General features: G+C 39.4%; 2 protein-coding genes across 2 annotated transcripts in view; both read right to left on the bottom strand.

Annotated features, from left to right (window-relative positions):
* Positions 1 to 12409, bottom strand: part of LOC101851233 (beta-1,3-glucan-binding protein) — a gene marked incomplete at its 3' end in the record, with an annotated part of 18713 nt that extends 6304 nt beyond the window's left edge. Inside the window, 5 exon segments of the mRNA XM_013089679.1 lie at positions 4125 to 4252; positions 5121 to 5249; positions 6028 to 6111; positions 7471 to 7580; positions 12215 to 12409. Coding sequence (XP_012945133.1) covers positions 4125 to 4252; positions 5121 to 5249; positions 6028 to 6111; positions 7471 to 7570 — 441 coding nt within the window.
* A 1582-nt stretch (positions 12410 to 13991) lies between these two features.
* LOC101851000 overlaps positions 13992 to 17849 on the bottom strand; it is a 21306-nt gene continuing 17448 nt past the window's right edge. The window contains exon 7 of the mRNA XM_005111165.3: positions 13992 to 14132. Within this exon, the coding sequence (XP_005111222.1) occupies positions 13992 to 14132 (141 nt within the window). The remainder of the gene's footprint in view (positions 14133 to 17849) is intronic.

Raw genomic sequence — 17849 nt, 5'->3', positions numbered from 1 at the left:
AGACAGAGAGAGAGAGAGAGAGAGAGAGAGAGAGAGAGAGAGAGAGAGAGAGAGAGAGAGAGAGAGACATAATGACTGACAGACTGGCAGAGGTTTAAAGAACAAACAAAAAATCGAGGGCGTAATTGCCACTTCAACCCCCTTTCATTTTTTCGTTCCTGGAAATGACTAAAAATGTTAATATGATTTATAATAATTTGAACTGTCCCCGTAGAATTATGCCAATTTAGATAACCAAATTATGCGAGAAAAAAGCAAAATTATGCAAAAATTATGCAAGTTACCGTAACGCCATTCGCGACATGTTTTGCCCTTTTTCAAGAAGAATTTTCATTTTTTATGTACAGAAAAATTGAAATCAGAACATATCAGTATCAGTAATCTGTTGTGTACTTGAAAAGAAAACAATATGCATCAGTTTTAAAAAACCCAGAAAACCAAAAAATATACTCTCTATAACTTTCAGCAGTAGATCTAGAATCTATAGAAGAAAGAAAAATGTACAACAACAACAACAACAAACAAAAAAAAAAAAAAAGAAGACATCTGGACAGCTGATGCTGGCACATCACAAACCAGGGACACGTGTCAAACACGAAACATCAGCAGACAGGAGACCAACTTTTGATGGATTGAAAAAGTGAAAATGCTCAAGGCTCAAGGAACTTAAAATCCCTCACACATTACAATTTGGCCATCCAAGATCTTTTAACAAGAGAAATAACCAACTTATCACTTAAATGAGACTTATTACGGTGATCACTTCCCTTTAATCAACCGGGGAGGAGCTAATTAATAAATATGGTAAAAAAATATGACCCCCCCCCCCCCAAAAAAAAAAAAAAAGTAAAAAAAAGTGGGGAATCCAAAATTATGCAAATGTTGCAGAATTACGCGAAAAAATGCGGCCCGCGGCCGCACAATCGCATAATCCTACGGGAACAGTTTGAAGTGTCCGGTAACAAAGGAGTTAAATCTAAACCTAGACAGTAGCGGTGGGTGAACCAAGATGTGGGTGGGGCTTAGGTTTCTTCCACTTCTTTACCACCAAAAAGCAAACAATAGGAACAAAACAGTGATGATTCTTCTATACTCACGGCGAGCCACGGCATTTTGAGAACCAATCAAACGAAAAGAATCACCTTTGTCTTCCATCTCTTTGTTCTACGTTATATTCTTCTAGATGGTGGGGACGAAGCCGTTTCACCTCCAAATTTCTCTAATTAGTTTTAATTTGATGAAAAAGTTGCCGCAAAAATGGTTTGATGTAATTAATAACTGTTAAATCTCACCGGCACAAACACACAGCAATCCAAACACACACCATCTATGAGGTGGATTAGGTCGTGTTGTTGCAGAAAATAAAACGCGCCTGACAAAGGCCCAATGGGCGCATAGGTATCTGTGTCACTGGGGGGAAAGTGTGTCGTAAACTTTCGCCTCAGAAATAGCCTCCTCACCCCTCTCGGGCCACTCCATAAGCAATCGCAAGCTTTGATTAAGTAAGCTTAAAGTGAGTCTGGAAGAGTCTACCAATAGATTTGAAGGGAACATGTACATAGCAGTCCAAGCTGTTTCATTGCCACATATACCCTGTTCACCCCTTTGGGGCCACAGTTAAAATTAATCTCAAGCCCTGATTATGTATGCTAACTAACGCTGGTCGAGTCTACCTCACAAATGTGAGGGGAACTAACTCCTAATAATCTCTTGACTGCTGCGTGTGCTTGTTTTTTTTCCTCGACTTTTTACCGTCCTATAATCAGATCGTGACCTCAATTATGACACCAGCTCCTGGCCGCGAAAGGCTAACAAAAACAGCCAAATGTGAAATTTTAAAAATGATAATTGTCATGTTTTACCAAAGAGTTAGACTTACTGGTAAATCTATAACATATAGATCTATAACATATAGATCTAGTACTGACATCTCTGTTTCTTTGCTTTATGTTTATGTATTCACATCTAAAGTTAAATTTAATTTTAGTTGGAACTGATATTTAATAAGATACTTTCCCGATTATTTTGGTGGTTGAACATACAATATGAATTCCGGATTTGTTTTCATTCACAACTCAGAGTCGCCGCCTCGAGTAAGATTCTTGTGTGATATCTACAGGCCATACCTGATCCCGTTTCACTTTGATTACCCTGTCAAACAAGTCAGCCTTCGCCCCTGATTGGGATAGACTTGGGGGGTGGGGAGGGGGGCTCAAGCCCGTGAGCCCTTCACTACCCACCGCCACTGCTAGATCGACTTTAAGTGGCTATTTCTTTCATCATTGACCTCACGTTAAAAAAATGTAATTCAAGGGAAACAACCATTATAATGCTGCAAACTGTCGTGCATTGACTTAACACTTTCCGAATATTAGCTTAAAGGACACTCCTGGCGATATTTTACATAAGCGAATAGTCTTGACCTTGACAAATTTCTTGCTTTTATAGTATGCAAGCTAAACATATATATAATGAAAATGAGTAGATATTTCTAGAGTCTCCTTTTCATTGAAATAGTCTTTTTTTTTCCTTCCTGATTTTCCTTCTGACATACAGCGCTCCAACAAGCCTTGTGAATTATGGGATCAGTGACAGTGAGAGTAACATCCTCGAAGGAAGGAGCAATCCCTTCTGTGGAATCTGAACTTCTTTTCATCCGCCTGTATGGTTTATGTGCACAGGCCACCCATCTACCCACCCAACTACCCACCACTCCCAACACCTTCTTTTCTCAAATTATTGACGTTTTGGTTGAAGAATTTTTAAAAAAGTTGTTAGAATACTTCTAGTTCGAAGATCTCTTTAAAACTTTCAGTATTTCTCAAAAAATAATTTTGACAGACTGCTATGCAAAGCGTGCGGATCGGATTAACAAGTAAAGTTCCTCTTTGGAAAGTGGTGGCTCAGAGTTCCCCTCGTCGTATGGATACTACAATAAAATACGACGTACGGATAGGGTTAAAAAAGAAGAACGGCCCAGCATTAAAAAAACATCAACTAACTGTTCTAGTTTAAACAATGAGTTGTGGGCTCTCGTGTCCTTCTTGTTTCCTGTCCCTCAAACATCTGTCATCCATATCACTCCTGCTTCTTATATTCTTTTCTTTGTATGTTACTATCTAATAAAATCTCAAATTTTCAACACTTATTTGACTCATTTTTGAAACCAGTGCGGCGAAACTGTTACTAAACTAAATTGAAAAGTTCATCGGAATGTAATTCCTTTGAAACAATTTAAAATATTATACTTCCTAGAACGAGACTTACCGGTTTCAGGTATAGCTGTCCGTTTCTGGTGAAGACATTCTGCTTATCATTCGTGTACACTTGGAACTCCCAGTTCTGAGGAACAAAAGCCAAAAGCAATAACAATGACAATGTGGGGGTGATGCCGTGATGGCCATCATCATCATCATCATCATCATCATCATCATCATCATCATCATCATCATCATCATCATCATCATCATCATCATCATCATCATCATCATCACGTACTGATCCACGCACAATGAGAGTGTCATTAGTATCTTGCTTTGTGTTAAGGAAATGTATGTGTGTGTGTGTGTGTGTTTGTGTGTGTGTGTGTATGTGTTCGTCTGTGTGTGTGTGTGTGTGTGTGTGTGTGTGTGTGTGTGTGTGTGTGTGTGTGTGTGTGTGTGTGTGTGTGTGTGTGTGTGTGCATATTATGTTTGTGTCTTTCAATCTGCTCGCCAAGTTTCATTCCCTCGTCAACAAGATTCCTCATTTACCATACTGTGGGTATTTAGACGGGCGCGACTGGAAGGTCCTACGTCTTTTCTCCCCCCTGCTGTTTCAGTCTATATCTCTTGCTTCTTCCTTGCACTAAATGTCAGTTACTGTGTCGATATCCTTCTCTTAATTCAAACTCAGACTCAAACTTACCATGTGGATGGTTGGCGGGTGCTCTGATGTGGTTTCCTTCTTTCCTATCAAACATATATCATCCTTATCTCCCGTCCTTCTTTTTTGTGTTTGTTACTCTCTTGTAACACCTCTAATCTTCGGCACTTATGTGATCTTATTGTGTTAGAAGTACCGTAAAACAGTTACAACCCCCCCCCAAAAAAAAAAACAACACAAAAAACAACCAAACAACGTACCATGCCTCCATACATAGAGACCTCATAGTTCCATTTGTTAGCATCGAAGCTGTTGAAGTCATCCCTGAAGATGGTTGCTGCTCGGATCTGCCTGGAAGGAAGGCGGGCCAAGTCTGTCCTCTCACCGCCTTTTCCAAAGACAGACAGATGCACTTTATCTATCTATCTATCTATCTATCTATCTATCTATCTATCTATCTATCTATCTATCTATCTATCTACACACATTGTCTCGTACATATAAGAAGAGTGGGCATATGTGTGTGCGTACTTGCATGTGTTAAGCGAATGCGATGTATGTATGTATGTATGTATGTATGTATGTATGTATGTATGTATGTATGTATGTATGTATGTATGTATGTATGTATGTATGTATGTATGTATGTATGTATGTATGTATGTATGTATGTATGTATGTATGTATGTATGTGTGTGTGTGTGTGTGTGTGTGTGTGTGTGTGTGTGTGTGTGTGTGTGTGTGTGTGTGTGTGTGTGTATGTGTGTGTGTTGTGTGCAGATCAAAACATGGCAAACATCGGTAAACTGTAAATTGCATCACAACAAATAGCAGATAAAAATCCATTTTGGAATTAAGAAAAAAGGCAGAAAAGAGCAAAGAGAGACCAGCAGTGTGGCTATGACAAAGAGGTTATAAATAGTACTATTTATAGCCGTTTGGAGTTGGTAAGGGCAAATGTTAGAACCCACATAATTGAGTTATATTCGAATTGTTTTGACATGAATTTCTTTCGGTTGCTTTTGTTTTTACTGACGAAATGGCCTTCAAACTCCCTAGCAAAGAATTCGTGGTAAAGGTCTATTTGGGGTTCCACTTCTTGAAATAAGTTAGAATGGTCATCAGAGCACGGCAAAATGGCTACCATAATTTTGGACCTGCATGAGAGTGGAGGCCCTGGAAGTGAGTTGTAGGTTAAGTAAGTTCTAAATAGAGACCTCGACTAACCGTAACCGTATTCCTAAAAGAAAACTTACTTAATTTCAAAACAGAGCGTTGCGTAGTCAAGCGCAGGTTGCCTGAAACGTCATAGATTTGAGCGTTGGCGTGCACAGCGTCTGCGCCATCCAGTTTGACGTCGCGGGTTCTGTACAGCCAGCCGTCGCCTGATCAATCAACCAATGGAAAAAAATTATAAGATGACTTACGAAAGAGAGAAAGAGAGAGAGAGAGAGAGAGAGAGAGAGAGAGAGAGAGAGAGAGAGAGAGAGAGAGAGAGAGAGAGAGAGAGAGAGAGAGAGATCTTTTTAAAAATCGTTAATAAGATATCCTAATGCCATTGATTAATTTTCTGAAGCATTTCATCTCCCAGGCACTGACATTTCTCTTGGGTGTTGTGTCTAGCTGCCACGTCTGTCATTGGTACGTCAGTGTTGGAAAGACTGTTCTGTTGATGAATAGCCTTTTCACTTCTCTTTGTACATTTTTACAGGCGAGTCAGAGTGACTCTTGCCAAGCTACTGCATTTGCTCTTTATTTATCAAAACGTTATGCTAGACGATGAAATATACGAATTTCGTATTTCTAATAGTGATAATATGCCTTATAAGCTGTGGCAATAATGTCTCCAGCGAAAGATCATGTCAGTTTGTCAGTGTTTGAGCGTTTAATCGGTTGCTAGCATTACATATTTCATTGGACTCCCATAATGTTTTTTTGGTTTTTTTTAGCTTTCTAATGTCCGCAGGGGAAATTATATCGATAAAAAATGCATAGAGCTTGAAATTGAATGGTGATATGCCCTATACAAAATAAATGCTAGTTATTATAATCATTAATTATTATTGGCAGATATAAGGAGTTCTTTAGCCGGGAGGGGGGAGGGCTTCTTTCGGAGGGAAACATTTCTTTTGCCCCTCTTTTTTCAGCAATAATTATACTCACTTGTCTGAATGCCCCGTGCCTGATACGCGACATTATTGATGACGTAATTGAAGACCACACCGCCAATTCTCTCTTGGCCAGTCGCTGTGGATGTTAAATGCAGGTTAGATTTTTAAAGAATTCTAGCTCTATTAATATCAACTGTACGACTGTTTTGTTCTTCATTTACGGTATACATCTTGAAATCTAGATAAAAGTTCAGTTGTATGACCCATATGAAGCAGAATAATTCAAACTAGATTGGTTATAGTATATGAGTTCAACACTCTGCTCTTTGGTCAAATAGGTGAATTAGCTGTCGCATCATCCCAGTGGCTAAAATAACGATTGTTTCATCTTTTAAGCCGCCTTCGACACAATTTAGATAATTTAGGAGGCGGGTTAATTTGACCCTACTTGTCAGAGCCAACTCACACTGAATAGAATTCAACTCATAATGAGCATATTTGACAAGGGGCAACATTTCGCCGAGAATACATGTGTGACGACGAGATGGAATCAGGCGCTTGTCACTTTTTGGGCATGTGGAGCTATTGGTATCATCTCAAAGCTATTTCAGTTGTCTTGCTATCAATAAAAAAATGCCCATCTATCTTGAATAGAAGTCAAGATATCTGAGATTGAAGAAGGTGGGGTTGCCTGGTTTCAAAGGTACAATAAGTGAGAAAATGGTTGCCAAAGTTTTGCGATTTCCATAGCTTGATAATCCGTGGAAATTAATAACTCACTTTTTGTGCCTTTAATCAACGTCTTTCAGTAAAAATCCACCCACAAATGTGTCCTTAATTGGGCCAAAATGGTGTTAATCCAAAAAACAAAAATTCGATAAAATTGCCTAAATGGAAGATGATAGTGCCAGTTTCTTCAACTTCATTATTTTGACGAACCCCTGATTTCACTGCGCTGCCTCACATATTATTGGAACTAAAGAGAAAGTAGCAATTAGTATAAGGTGCAGACAAGTTTAAGTTCGTCAAGAGATTATGCGCTTCACGTGGATTTACCATTGGAGTGGAGACAACATTTGAGCGTCAGCCGACCGCCCCCGTCATGGAAAAAAGAAAGAGAGAAGAAATGGTTGATCATAAATAAAGTGGATGCAAAATTTCAAACACGTATCTATGCGAAACCGGCGTCTGTGGCGTAGGCTTAGGCTCTACACCCATGCACACAAAAGACCTGAGTTCAATTCCCGGAAAGGGAAGTGTATTGGCGTTGTAGTGTAAAGTTTGACTATACGCTGTAGCACGAAGAAGACACCGAGAGGGAAGTTTGTTTGATTTTTAGTATGAATAAAGAGAAGCACATCGACTGAATAATCGTCATTTAATGCTGAAAAAATGTAAGACGGAAACAACAGAGGGAAGGTAAAGAAGTAGGACCAGCTAGTGGCGCCCTCCAGCTACCTGCAAACGGAGAGGGAAGTGTATTGATGTTACTCACTCTTTAGAACAAACCCAAGGACTGGCGCGGAGTAACGGATCTGTACCTCATAAGCACTGGCGGCGGCCACTAAGGCCAGAGATATCACCAACAACCGCATCGTCTACAACCTGCGGACAAAATACGGGAAAGGTAATTCACATGTAACTTGCTTATAGCTGAAAGAGGTGCTTGAAGGAAGGGTGCTAGTTTTAGTTTTAGTAGAGGTTTTACGGCACTCGCAACTGCGTAAGGTCATATTAGCGCCAAAGGGTGGATGTCAACAGAGAAATCCTTACAGGGGATCAGACTTACTCTGCTCACCTCTCTAACTTCAACAGCACAAGGTCTGCTTCGACTATCAAGGCACCCCGGAAATAGCGGACCACAAGAGTTTGACAAACATACAAAAGAAATAGAGGAAAAGGGCGATAGTAAGGATTAGGAAAGAATAAGCAGCAGTTCCCAGTTGTAGTTCAGGCACAGTTATGAGCATGACATTGTTGGATCAGCCCATTTACAATTCTACTGTACATTAGAACGAGAAATGACCCCCCCCCCCCTTTGGGAGTGGCCTAAAGACACCACTTCAGTCAATGGCACCGCCCCGGGCGGGGGGGGGGGGGGGTGGGGGCAGGAGATCCAAAGTTAAACAAAGAGTAACATAAATGGACAACATTAAGATATGGACCTACCTGTGTGTAGCAGAATGTGCAACGGCAGCTCGCGATCGTGAAGGCTGGAGGATCATTATAAACTAGTCAACAAAAGTTCAGGAACGTACTGTAAAAACAGTGATATATTTGTATGCATTCTTTCGAGGTTTTACTTTTACTCGTAAAACTAGATATTGGTGAAATGTTACTTTATGACTAATGGGATTGCACACACCAGGGTTTGAAGTGCACGTGACTCCTGTGCGATGAGCTGGGGAGGGGGCTATAGGTCCAATGTTGTCCAATTATCGATTTTTATTCTCTAGCTCTTACCGTCAGAAAAAATTTTAAACGCTCAAAAATCAGTTTTCAATTGCAAGATTCATGTCTCGTGAGTGACTTGCACTCACTAATTTGCCCTGTGGATACACCATTCTGCTGCTGTAGGGCTAAGCATAAACATGCCTCCTCGACAGAAATTGTCTGATGTAAACAGAGGACGAGCCATTGCTTAGGTACAAGATGGTGTTTCACTCTGAGAAGTTGCTACACGTCTTCGAGTGTCCGTTTCTGTCATTTCACGGCTGATTCAGCGTGCCAACGCCACTGGTAGTGCCCAACAGCGACCCAGATCAGGTCGACCAAGAGCCACTAATGCAAGGGAAGACCGAATCATTCATAGACAGGCTCCGCAGTCGAGATTCGCTCCTGCAAATCGCATCCGGACACGGCTGAGAGCGGCAACTCGTGTTAACATTAGTTGTCAGACAGTACGAAGACGTCTTCATGAGTTTGGACTTAATGCACGTCGACCAGCAGTCCGCCAACGTCTCACCCCAGCACACAGGGCTGCTCGTCTTGCCTTTTGGCGACGCCAAGTAAGATGGACACGTCAACAGTGGGCAAACGTTCTCTTCAGCGACGAATCCCGGTTCTCTTTGCATCACAATGACGGCCGTATCAGGGTTTAGAGGCGACCCGGAGAGTGGCTCCTCGATGGAGCCGTCAGAGAAGTGATGCCTTTTGGAGGTGGTTCCGTGATGGTATGGGCTGCTTTCAGTCTGAACCACAGAACACTTCTGTTCCAAGTGCTAGGGAATCTCACTGCAATACGTTACCGAGATGAGATACTCCGTCCATTTGCACTACCTACTCTGCAGCAGATGGGGCCACATGCAGTGTACCAGGATGACAACGCCCGACCTCATAGAGCGTTGCGTGTCCAAAACTTCATGCAGCAGGCTGGCATCAACCGAATGGACTGGCCGGCCTGCAGTCCGGATTGAATCCCATAGAAAACCTCTGGGATGAGCTGCAACGTCGAGTCAGAGACAACCACACCCCTCCAGGAGATGCGCAGCAACTGTTTCAGATGCTGTAGGCAGAGTGGCAGGGGATGCTTCAGAGAGTGTTCACCAACCTCATGAACTCGATGAGGAGCCGGTGTACTGAGTGCCAGTACAATCGTGGTGGGCATATTCATTATTGAAATCATCTGAACAGTTTTGTTTTTGTTGCAGTCAGAATTTAAAATAACTTCGAAACCGCTTGACAATTTTGGGGATTTGGGATTTTAACCCCTACCAAACTCAATTAACTTTTCAAGCAAGTTAAAATGAAATAACTTCATTTTCTTTTTTGGTACTTGCTATACACATGTTGATTAAAATGTGTAACAAATTTAATTGCGCGTTGAAGTTTGCTTTCGAAGTTATACACCCTTTCTCAAATGTTCCTTAATTTTTGTTGACTAGTTTATATACGTCAAACCTCTGAGTCAGAGATGACACCTCCATGTATACAGGTACTTTTAGCTATTGTATAAGTGGGTTTTTTAAATTGTTGTTTTCCCTTGTTTTGGTTTGGTTGGTGTCTTCGGTTTTGTTATTGTTGTGTTCTCTTTCTTTCTTTTTTTTTTTTTTTTGGGGGGGGGGGTCTTTCCAAGTCCCGGAGCGGTTAATGACAGTTACTTTCGTCTGTCCGCGTTAAAAAATAATTTGCCTATCTTTTAATTTGCCACTGAGCACACGTAGCTATGCATGGCGCTCCTGTAAGCCAGTGATGGAACAAAACTATTTTAAAAATCTTAATCCAGTAGGCCTAATCTAAAAAAAATATGTATTTAGGCTCAAATTATTCACGGACCTTTAGGATCACTACTATTGGACCTTGTTTCATAGGTGCGCGTTGAAGTGTGGTAATGATGAAAATGGGTCAACTTTAAGGTGTTTTAAGTGTATGCTGTAAATCCCCTATCACCCCCCTCCCCATTTTTTAGGTTAACAGGTAAACATCAAAGGAAACGTGTTGAAACCTTCATTAGTGGGCTTTTAGCTACTATTTATTGTCATCCAACTTTTAGACTCATTTGAGACTAAACAGAGTGAGTTGAACAAGCAATAACAGTACTTTCATCATAATTGTCACTCCACAATATTACTCACTTCGTGGCCAGACGAAATGTTCTCGGAAAGAACAAGGAGGAAGTCATATTCTTGTCGCTTACCGGCACATTTGCAGTGTTGCTCTCAGTTTGAGTGAAAAGTGAGACAACATGAATAAGATATAGTAGTTTACTCTATAACTCGTGATTGCAATTTGGCAATTTCACAAGTAGGATAAATCATGATCTCCATATCTATGTATAACTCATGTAATAAACTTTCTTTATGCTCATTTCGGTTATCGCCACCTTTGCTAATGGTTTAACGTAAGATACCGCCCTATTAACACCCCCCCCCCCAAAAAAAAAAGAAAAAGAAAAAGTTATATATATCGTTGACCAGCTGCTCAGATGTAAGCCTAACATTTTAAATACGAAACAAATTGTTAATCTGAAGCATTAGTTTCATGTGCTCAAGAAATGTTTTGTCAAAATTCAAATATAAAATTTTGAATAAGACAGGAAAGTAACATAAATAAGGTGCAACTTGTTAAATATAATAAAATCGTTTTTTTCCCTTGCTTTCTGCACACAGAACATTTGAATAGCTTACCAACTATATATATGGACTATGTATAAATGTATATTTATATATATACATATATATATATATATATATATACATGTGTGTGTGTGTGTGTGTGTGTGTGTGTGTGTGTGTGTGTGTGTGTGTGTGTGTGTGTGTGCATGTATATATATATATATGGACAGTTTATACTTCATAAAGACAGACAAAACTGGTCGTGGTGCATCCATTGAAAACCTTGGTTCTCCTTTGCAGTGAGCATTTTGGCCTCACGTGTTATTTTGTTTCATGGTCCAGCCATAAAGTCATCGGTTGTCTGTTCCAGTTACTCGCCTCTCTCTCTCTCTCTCTCTCTCTCTCTCTCTCTCTCTCTCTCTCTCTCTCTCTCTCTCTCCCTCTCTCTCTCTCTCTCTCTCTCTCTCTCTCTCTCTCTCTCCCTCTCTCCCTCTCTGTTTGTGTGTGTGTGTGTGTGTGTGTGTGTGTGTGTGTGTGTGTGTGTGTGTGTGTTTGTAAGTGTGTCTCTGTATGTGAAGGTACACATAAACACAAACGCACACAAATATGTATAATATACTTATACAAATTAAATTAATGTATCCAGAACTTCCCCCAATGTGTCCTTTGTGTGACTATGCATATGAGACAGTGGAACATCACCTTTTCCACTGTACAGCCCTAAATGACATCAGAGCTACCCTTCTCCCTCCGAGACCTAACTTCGACAACACACTCTACGGAACATTACAGCAACTGCAGCTAACCTGCACTTATCACTACATGGCATTGGACAGAAGGGCGAGAGCCCAGATGTTGCTGGATCGATAACAACAACAACAACAACAACAACAACAACAACAACATACAAATGTATTTTTTCGTTTATTTATTTATTTATTTATTTATTTATTTATTTATTTATTTATTTATTTATTTATTTACTATTTATTAATTTTTGTTTATTTGTTTGTTTGTTAATTTTTTACTTGTTTCTTTGTTTACTTTAAAAAATGTATTTGCTAACGTATTCATTAATTAATTATTTATATGAAAATGTTTATCAGCCCCAGAAAATACAAACCATATCTGTTAAGTTATCAACACGCTAGTAAACAGTTTGTGACTGTCTCAGCTTCAGCCTACCTTAACACAGCTCAGAAATGGACACCCAGGGAAGACTGCGTATCCAAATACGTGTAGTTACGAAACGCACAGCCACTTTTATAAGAGGGGTACTCTTATATAACGAGCTAACATGAAATCTCTCGTCGCCAGGCAGCGAACATTGGTAAGTTAAATCATGATGTTATTCCTTTACAGCATGACACAGATCTCTGCAGGTCCTGAGATAAAGAGAGTTATCTGACTTATAGCGCTTATTGTAGGTCGTTTTGAGGTAACCCGTGTCTCCATCCTCAAGTTTAAAGGTTGATTTCTAAAGCGACAGAACAAAGTCTGAAGTTCAATCCATGTCAATAGTTGTTTTCTGTGACCTTGACCTTCAATGATTTATTTATAGAGGCACCAGCCATCCATGTCCAGGTGCTGTTTTAGCCTCTTTTTCCTGTATGCGGATTAATATCTTTTTTGCCAATTTATGGTTCCGCTTCTGTGTACCCCATATCTATGGTTCTCAACCTGGAAATCGCCTATAATTCGCTGTAATTGTCCCCCCCCCCCCTTATAGTGTCATCATTTATGTTACCGTCTATTTTTATCGATAACACAATTATGGATTAAGGGCGGTATTAATGATAATTTAAAAAAACCCCCATAAAAATAATACATAAATAAATAAATAAATACATTAATAATATATAAATAAATAAATAATGCTAATGATTATCATAATACAAATATTGATCATGAGAAGAAGAAGAAGAAGAAGAAGAAGAAGAAGAAGAAGAAGAAGAAGAAGAAGAAAAAGAAGAAGAAGAAGAAGAAGAAAAAGAAGAAGAAGAAGAAGAAAAAGAAGAAGAAGAAGAAGAAGAAGAAGAAGAAACAACACGGCCATAACATCAATATCAAAAACAATAATACTAACAATAAGATTGATTTGAGTAAAATAATGAAATAATATTAAAATAATAAATGAAGTAATATTATTATAAATCAAAATTTCTAAAAGGACACTACTTGGAATCCGCCGATTGTGTGGGATCAGATACCTTGTATGAATACGTTAAATTAGATAATTCAATCCATACAATTTGAGGTTATATATTCAGATCACCATCCTTTTTTTTCAAGAGGAAAGCAGATGTCTATTTTCATTTTGTTTGGTCATTCAATTGAGTTACATCTATAAGACCAATCGCCTCGTGGTTTAAGGAGTGGAAATATGATGTATAAACTCAACTATTGCATTTTTTTCTTTTTGTAGACGGTCTCATCCTTTTACCGACATCCTCTTGTGTAAGGAGTGGAAAAACAGATGTAGAGACCCATGTTTTAAATCACTTCCAACTTGTAAAGTGGCTTGTTTCTTGTTTTGTTTTTTTCGACATCATTTCCTCCATACTTGAATGAAATGGATTGAGATATATTCATATATTTCATTCGGATAGAGAGATAGAGGGAGGGGTAATGTAAAATTATATTGCTTTTATATATTAAAGGTAATATTTAAAGATAACATGACGCAGAAACGACCGACGAGTAGTTTACTTTTTCGTGTCTTTAATATAATATTATACAATGTATTGGGTAAAGGAGCCACTGGTCAGAGTGTGTTTTGTAAAAGGCAAGCTCCTCGCCATTGCATGTGAAAGGCGAGACCTCCATTTTTATCGAATATCCCATCTCGGCATAATTAATTACAACCAGTCAGAAGCCGCTAAGTATCTATGCTGAGGACGCGTGTACGCAAAACCAAATTTAGGAACTTTCCAAATTGTCATCAAAGGGATGGAAATCTGGCCTATATGTTGTTTGTGAGGTTCTTGAAATTGACCTGGCCTCTTTTGCTTGCTTTGTGCAGAGCAGACGTGTAGCAGTCGTAGTTAATCATTCCCTTATCTTGTCTGAGGTAAACATGCCGGGCCGGGGTCCACTGAAATGCCTGCAGTGTGCAATTCAAAGACCTTGTTAGCAGTACATGGCGGGTTTCCATAAACCAAATAGAAGTTGTGGAACCCTCTGTAGGCTATCATTTTAATTAAAATATAAAGCTATAATATACTTATTCAGTACTGGTGTGTGTAACCAAGTAGTTCGGTTGCCAAAGTTGTAAACTGGAAAACCATCAACTTTCCTTTGTGAATGTGTAGTATTGTGATCGGTTTGGGAGAGAAAGAGAGAGAGAGAGAGAGAGAGAGAGAGAGAGAGAGAGAGAGAGAGAGAGAGAGAGAGAGAGAGAGAAAAGGAGAGAGAGAGAGAAAGGGAGAGAGAGAAAAGACAGACAGACAGACAGACAGACAGACAGACAGACAAACAGACAGACAGACAGACAGACAGACAGAGAAGGGATGTGAGGGATGGGGTCAGAGACGCAGGTAAACAGTGAAGAGAAAAAAATGAAAAGTGTAAAGAAGAAAGGGCAGAGAAGGAAGGAAGGAATTACATTTTGAGGAGGTGGCAAAGAAGCAAAGAAAGTGAAAGACACTTTGGCAGCTCGAGCATGATTAAAAACTTTCTGTAACAGTTGATTCACGTGGACTTGCTTATTCGAAAAATAGTGAATGGCCAAGCTGAAAAGTCCCTCAAAAATGCAGACGCACCATGATAAGCTTTAATTATGTTTACACAATCGAGCTAGGATATCATTATCAAGAACATTTCCAGGGTTTTGGGTTCAACACATCTACAATTCGAACAAACAATACTATTGAAAATAACTGAGATTTTGAAGAAAATCAAAAAGAAGTAATTGTGACAGTATAATTGTCAGGTTGACATCCATCGATGACGTTTTAAGAAATTTTGTTTCGATTTTTTAAGAAGCGAGGGCAAGGTTGAATTGGTGACACCAAACCTCTTTCAAACGTCCGTCTTAGTGCAAAACTGCTTGTCAATCGCTGCTGAAATGTAATCCTCATTTTCTAATTGCAGATAAATAAGTTTTCTCCTATCTGCAATTATGAAAAGTACCCTGTATCGATACAAAGGTAGAAAGCTTGTAAATATGTGCGCCTTGTTCTGTGTCGAAGCATACGAAATGAAACTAATGATGTTAATGCGTCTTATGACTAAAATGCTCCTATACTCTTACGTCATAATAACAAAACACAGCCGATGAAAGTCTGTAAATGATTTGCCTTGTCGACAGGCCGCAGGACTCAATGGTGGCTACTGGATCAGGGAAATGAAACAATATGAATGATCTTATCTTACGTCAAGACACGATAATGACTGTGTAACCAACATCGGTTTGGGCACATCACCCACCCTTCTCGTGTTATCACTTCCCGATTCATACCTTCATAACATTGAAACACAGACGCGCACACGCAAACATACACACACACACAAACAAACACGCACACACACACACACACACACACACACACACACACAAATATACAATATACACCATACGGCCAATGGCAGCGCCCTACTATCTGTCTTCGATCACATCCCACCACCAAGAACCTACTTGTATCCCCACATGACTAGATTTGAGGACACCGCCCAGCAGCTACTCCGCTGCCTTATAATTACAACGTTCTATCTGCGTATTACTTAGTTTTTAGAAATTTGACGTTTAAAAAGTTTGAGTTTCACAACATGTCAAGCTTTTTGGAATACAGTTCTTTAATTATCTAGATAACGACTGCGAACAATCTTACGATTTGAACAGATCAGATAGGACATTCGGTTTCTGACCTCAAGGTCTTTATAATCCAAAACGGCCAAAAATGTCAGATATAACTTTGTAATTATGAGGTAGCGACCCGTACCCTCACATGACTAGATCTAAGGATGCTTTAGGGCCTTACGCAGACATCAGATGATGTACGACGCTTGGTCTCGACACCAGCAGTGTGGATATTGTATATATGGCTCTTTTCGTCTATGCAGACGGTCAATTTAGCTTAAGATGGTCTCAAGGTTGTCTTCATGCAGCTTCTTACACGGCTAATTCTTCATATGTTTGAAGCGCAGATCTGTCGCAGTGCTTGCATGTCAGTGACTTAGATCGAAGCTATGTATTTTTGCTGTTTTTCTTTCGTTGTTGGCATTCTCAGCCTGGTTGTTTCTAAGGCTGCTCTCTAGCATTATACTTCTTTCCTATATCATTTTCCTCCATGTTTTCCTGTCCTCAGCTATTTCTTCCCAGATGCTAACATCTACTCCAAGCTTAGAAAAGCTATTTTTGCGGGTGTCTTTGTAACTCAGTTTTGGTCTTCCTCTTGGTCTCTTTCCCTGGGCAAGTTCTCCATAGAGAAGTTGCTTCGGAACCCGGTTGTCGTCCATTCACTTGACAAGGCCCAGCCATCTCAATCTTTTTAAACACAGGATAATTGTCATGCTCTGGAAAAGTATGGGTATAATAATATGCTAAAATGTTTTTCCAGAACATAATATTATGAAACTAGAAGTTTGTGAACTATTAGAAACATTTTTATCTCGTAACCTTGGGGATGTCTTTTTATTAGATTTCTTGGTTTCAAGTCTGAAAATCATGTAGCGTGCCAAAGATTAAACTCAGTGAAAATGACTTGCAATTCAGGAGTCTCTTAACGTTTGTTGCTAGTTTTCACTTTTAACCCCAGTTATAAAATGCAACAAAAACCTTTAAAGAAAATACTTTGTCCTCTCCAGCTTAAGGTCTACTGTCAGGATTTCTGTGACTTCCAACATAGTTCCAAGGTTCAAGCAGATAACGGCACTTGCCACATGGAATAAAAGACGAAAGGATACTCCCAACTAATTATGCTCATCGTACATTTCCTTTTACGCTTTTACCCCCTGAGGAACCTTCTATGCTCAGCAAAATACCTTTTTAATGATAAATATGTTTCCCGCCGCCTTTGACACTATAATTCATACCGTTTAGAAGTGGATTGCTAGGACTATGCCTGTTTGAACCATCTCACAAAAGAGTAAAATACATCGTCACAGCAAATAGAATGATAAGCTCGATAATTTAGAGTTCACAAGGAGAGAATCGAACAACAGAAAACCTAAATATTACACCACTGGTGCCGGAGTGTATGGGGCACTTGTGACTCACACATTGATGGTAATATAAGCAAATCTTGTAAAGCAAGCAAAGTAGGCCCCAGTGAAGTAAGACGTAACAATAGAAAAAAAAAGAAAGAAACAATATAGACACAAAACAAGAGAAAGAAATAAAACAGGTAAAACTAGAAAAGCATACTTAGAATTAAAAGGTTTAAGTAAGAGAAATAGAGTAAGCAAAATAAGTAAAGTAACGTAGATGCACCAAGGAAAGAAAGTATGAAGTATAAAGTGCAGAACGAGAAATAAGTAAAATGGTACGGTAACTTAAGCAGTAAGGTAAGCATAGCAAATAAAGAAAGAAATTAAAGTAAGTGCATGTGCAGCAGTCTATAAGTAAAGCTTGTAAAGTTAGTAAAATAAACAAAATACGTAAGGTAAGTAAAGTAGGTAACGTTTTTTTTTTTAATAGCAGAGAGTTTTACGGCGCTCGCAACTGCATACGGTCATATGAGCGCCGAGGTGTGGGTGTCAACAGAGAAGTCTTTACAGGGAATCAGACTTAGACTGCTCACCTCTCTAGCTTCAACAGCACAAGGTCTGCTTCAACTATCAAGGCACCCCAAAATAGCATGGCAGGTCACAAGAGAGTGAC

Source organism: Aplysia californica, unplaced genomic scaffold (genome assembly GCF_000002075.1).
Source record: "Aplysia californica isolate F4 #8 unplaced genomic scaffold, AplCal3.0 scaffold01018, whole genome shotgun sequence".
In the NCBI taxonomy this organism is placed as follows: Eukaryota; Metazoa; Mollusca; class Gastropoda; order Aplysiida; family Aplysiidae; genus Aplysia; species Aplysia californica.
This window is presented reverse-complemented; position numbering and strand designations above follow the sequence as displayed.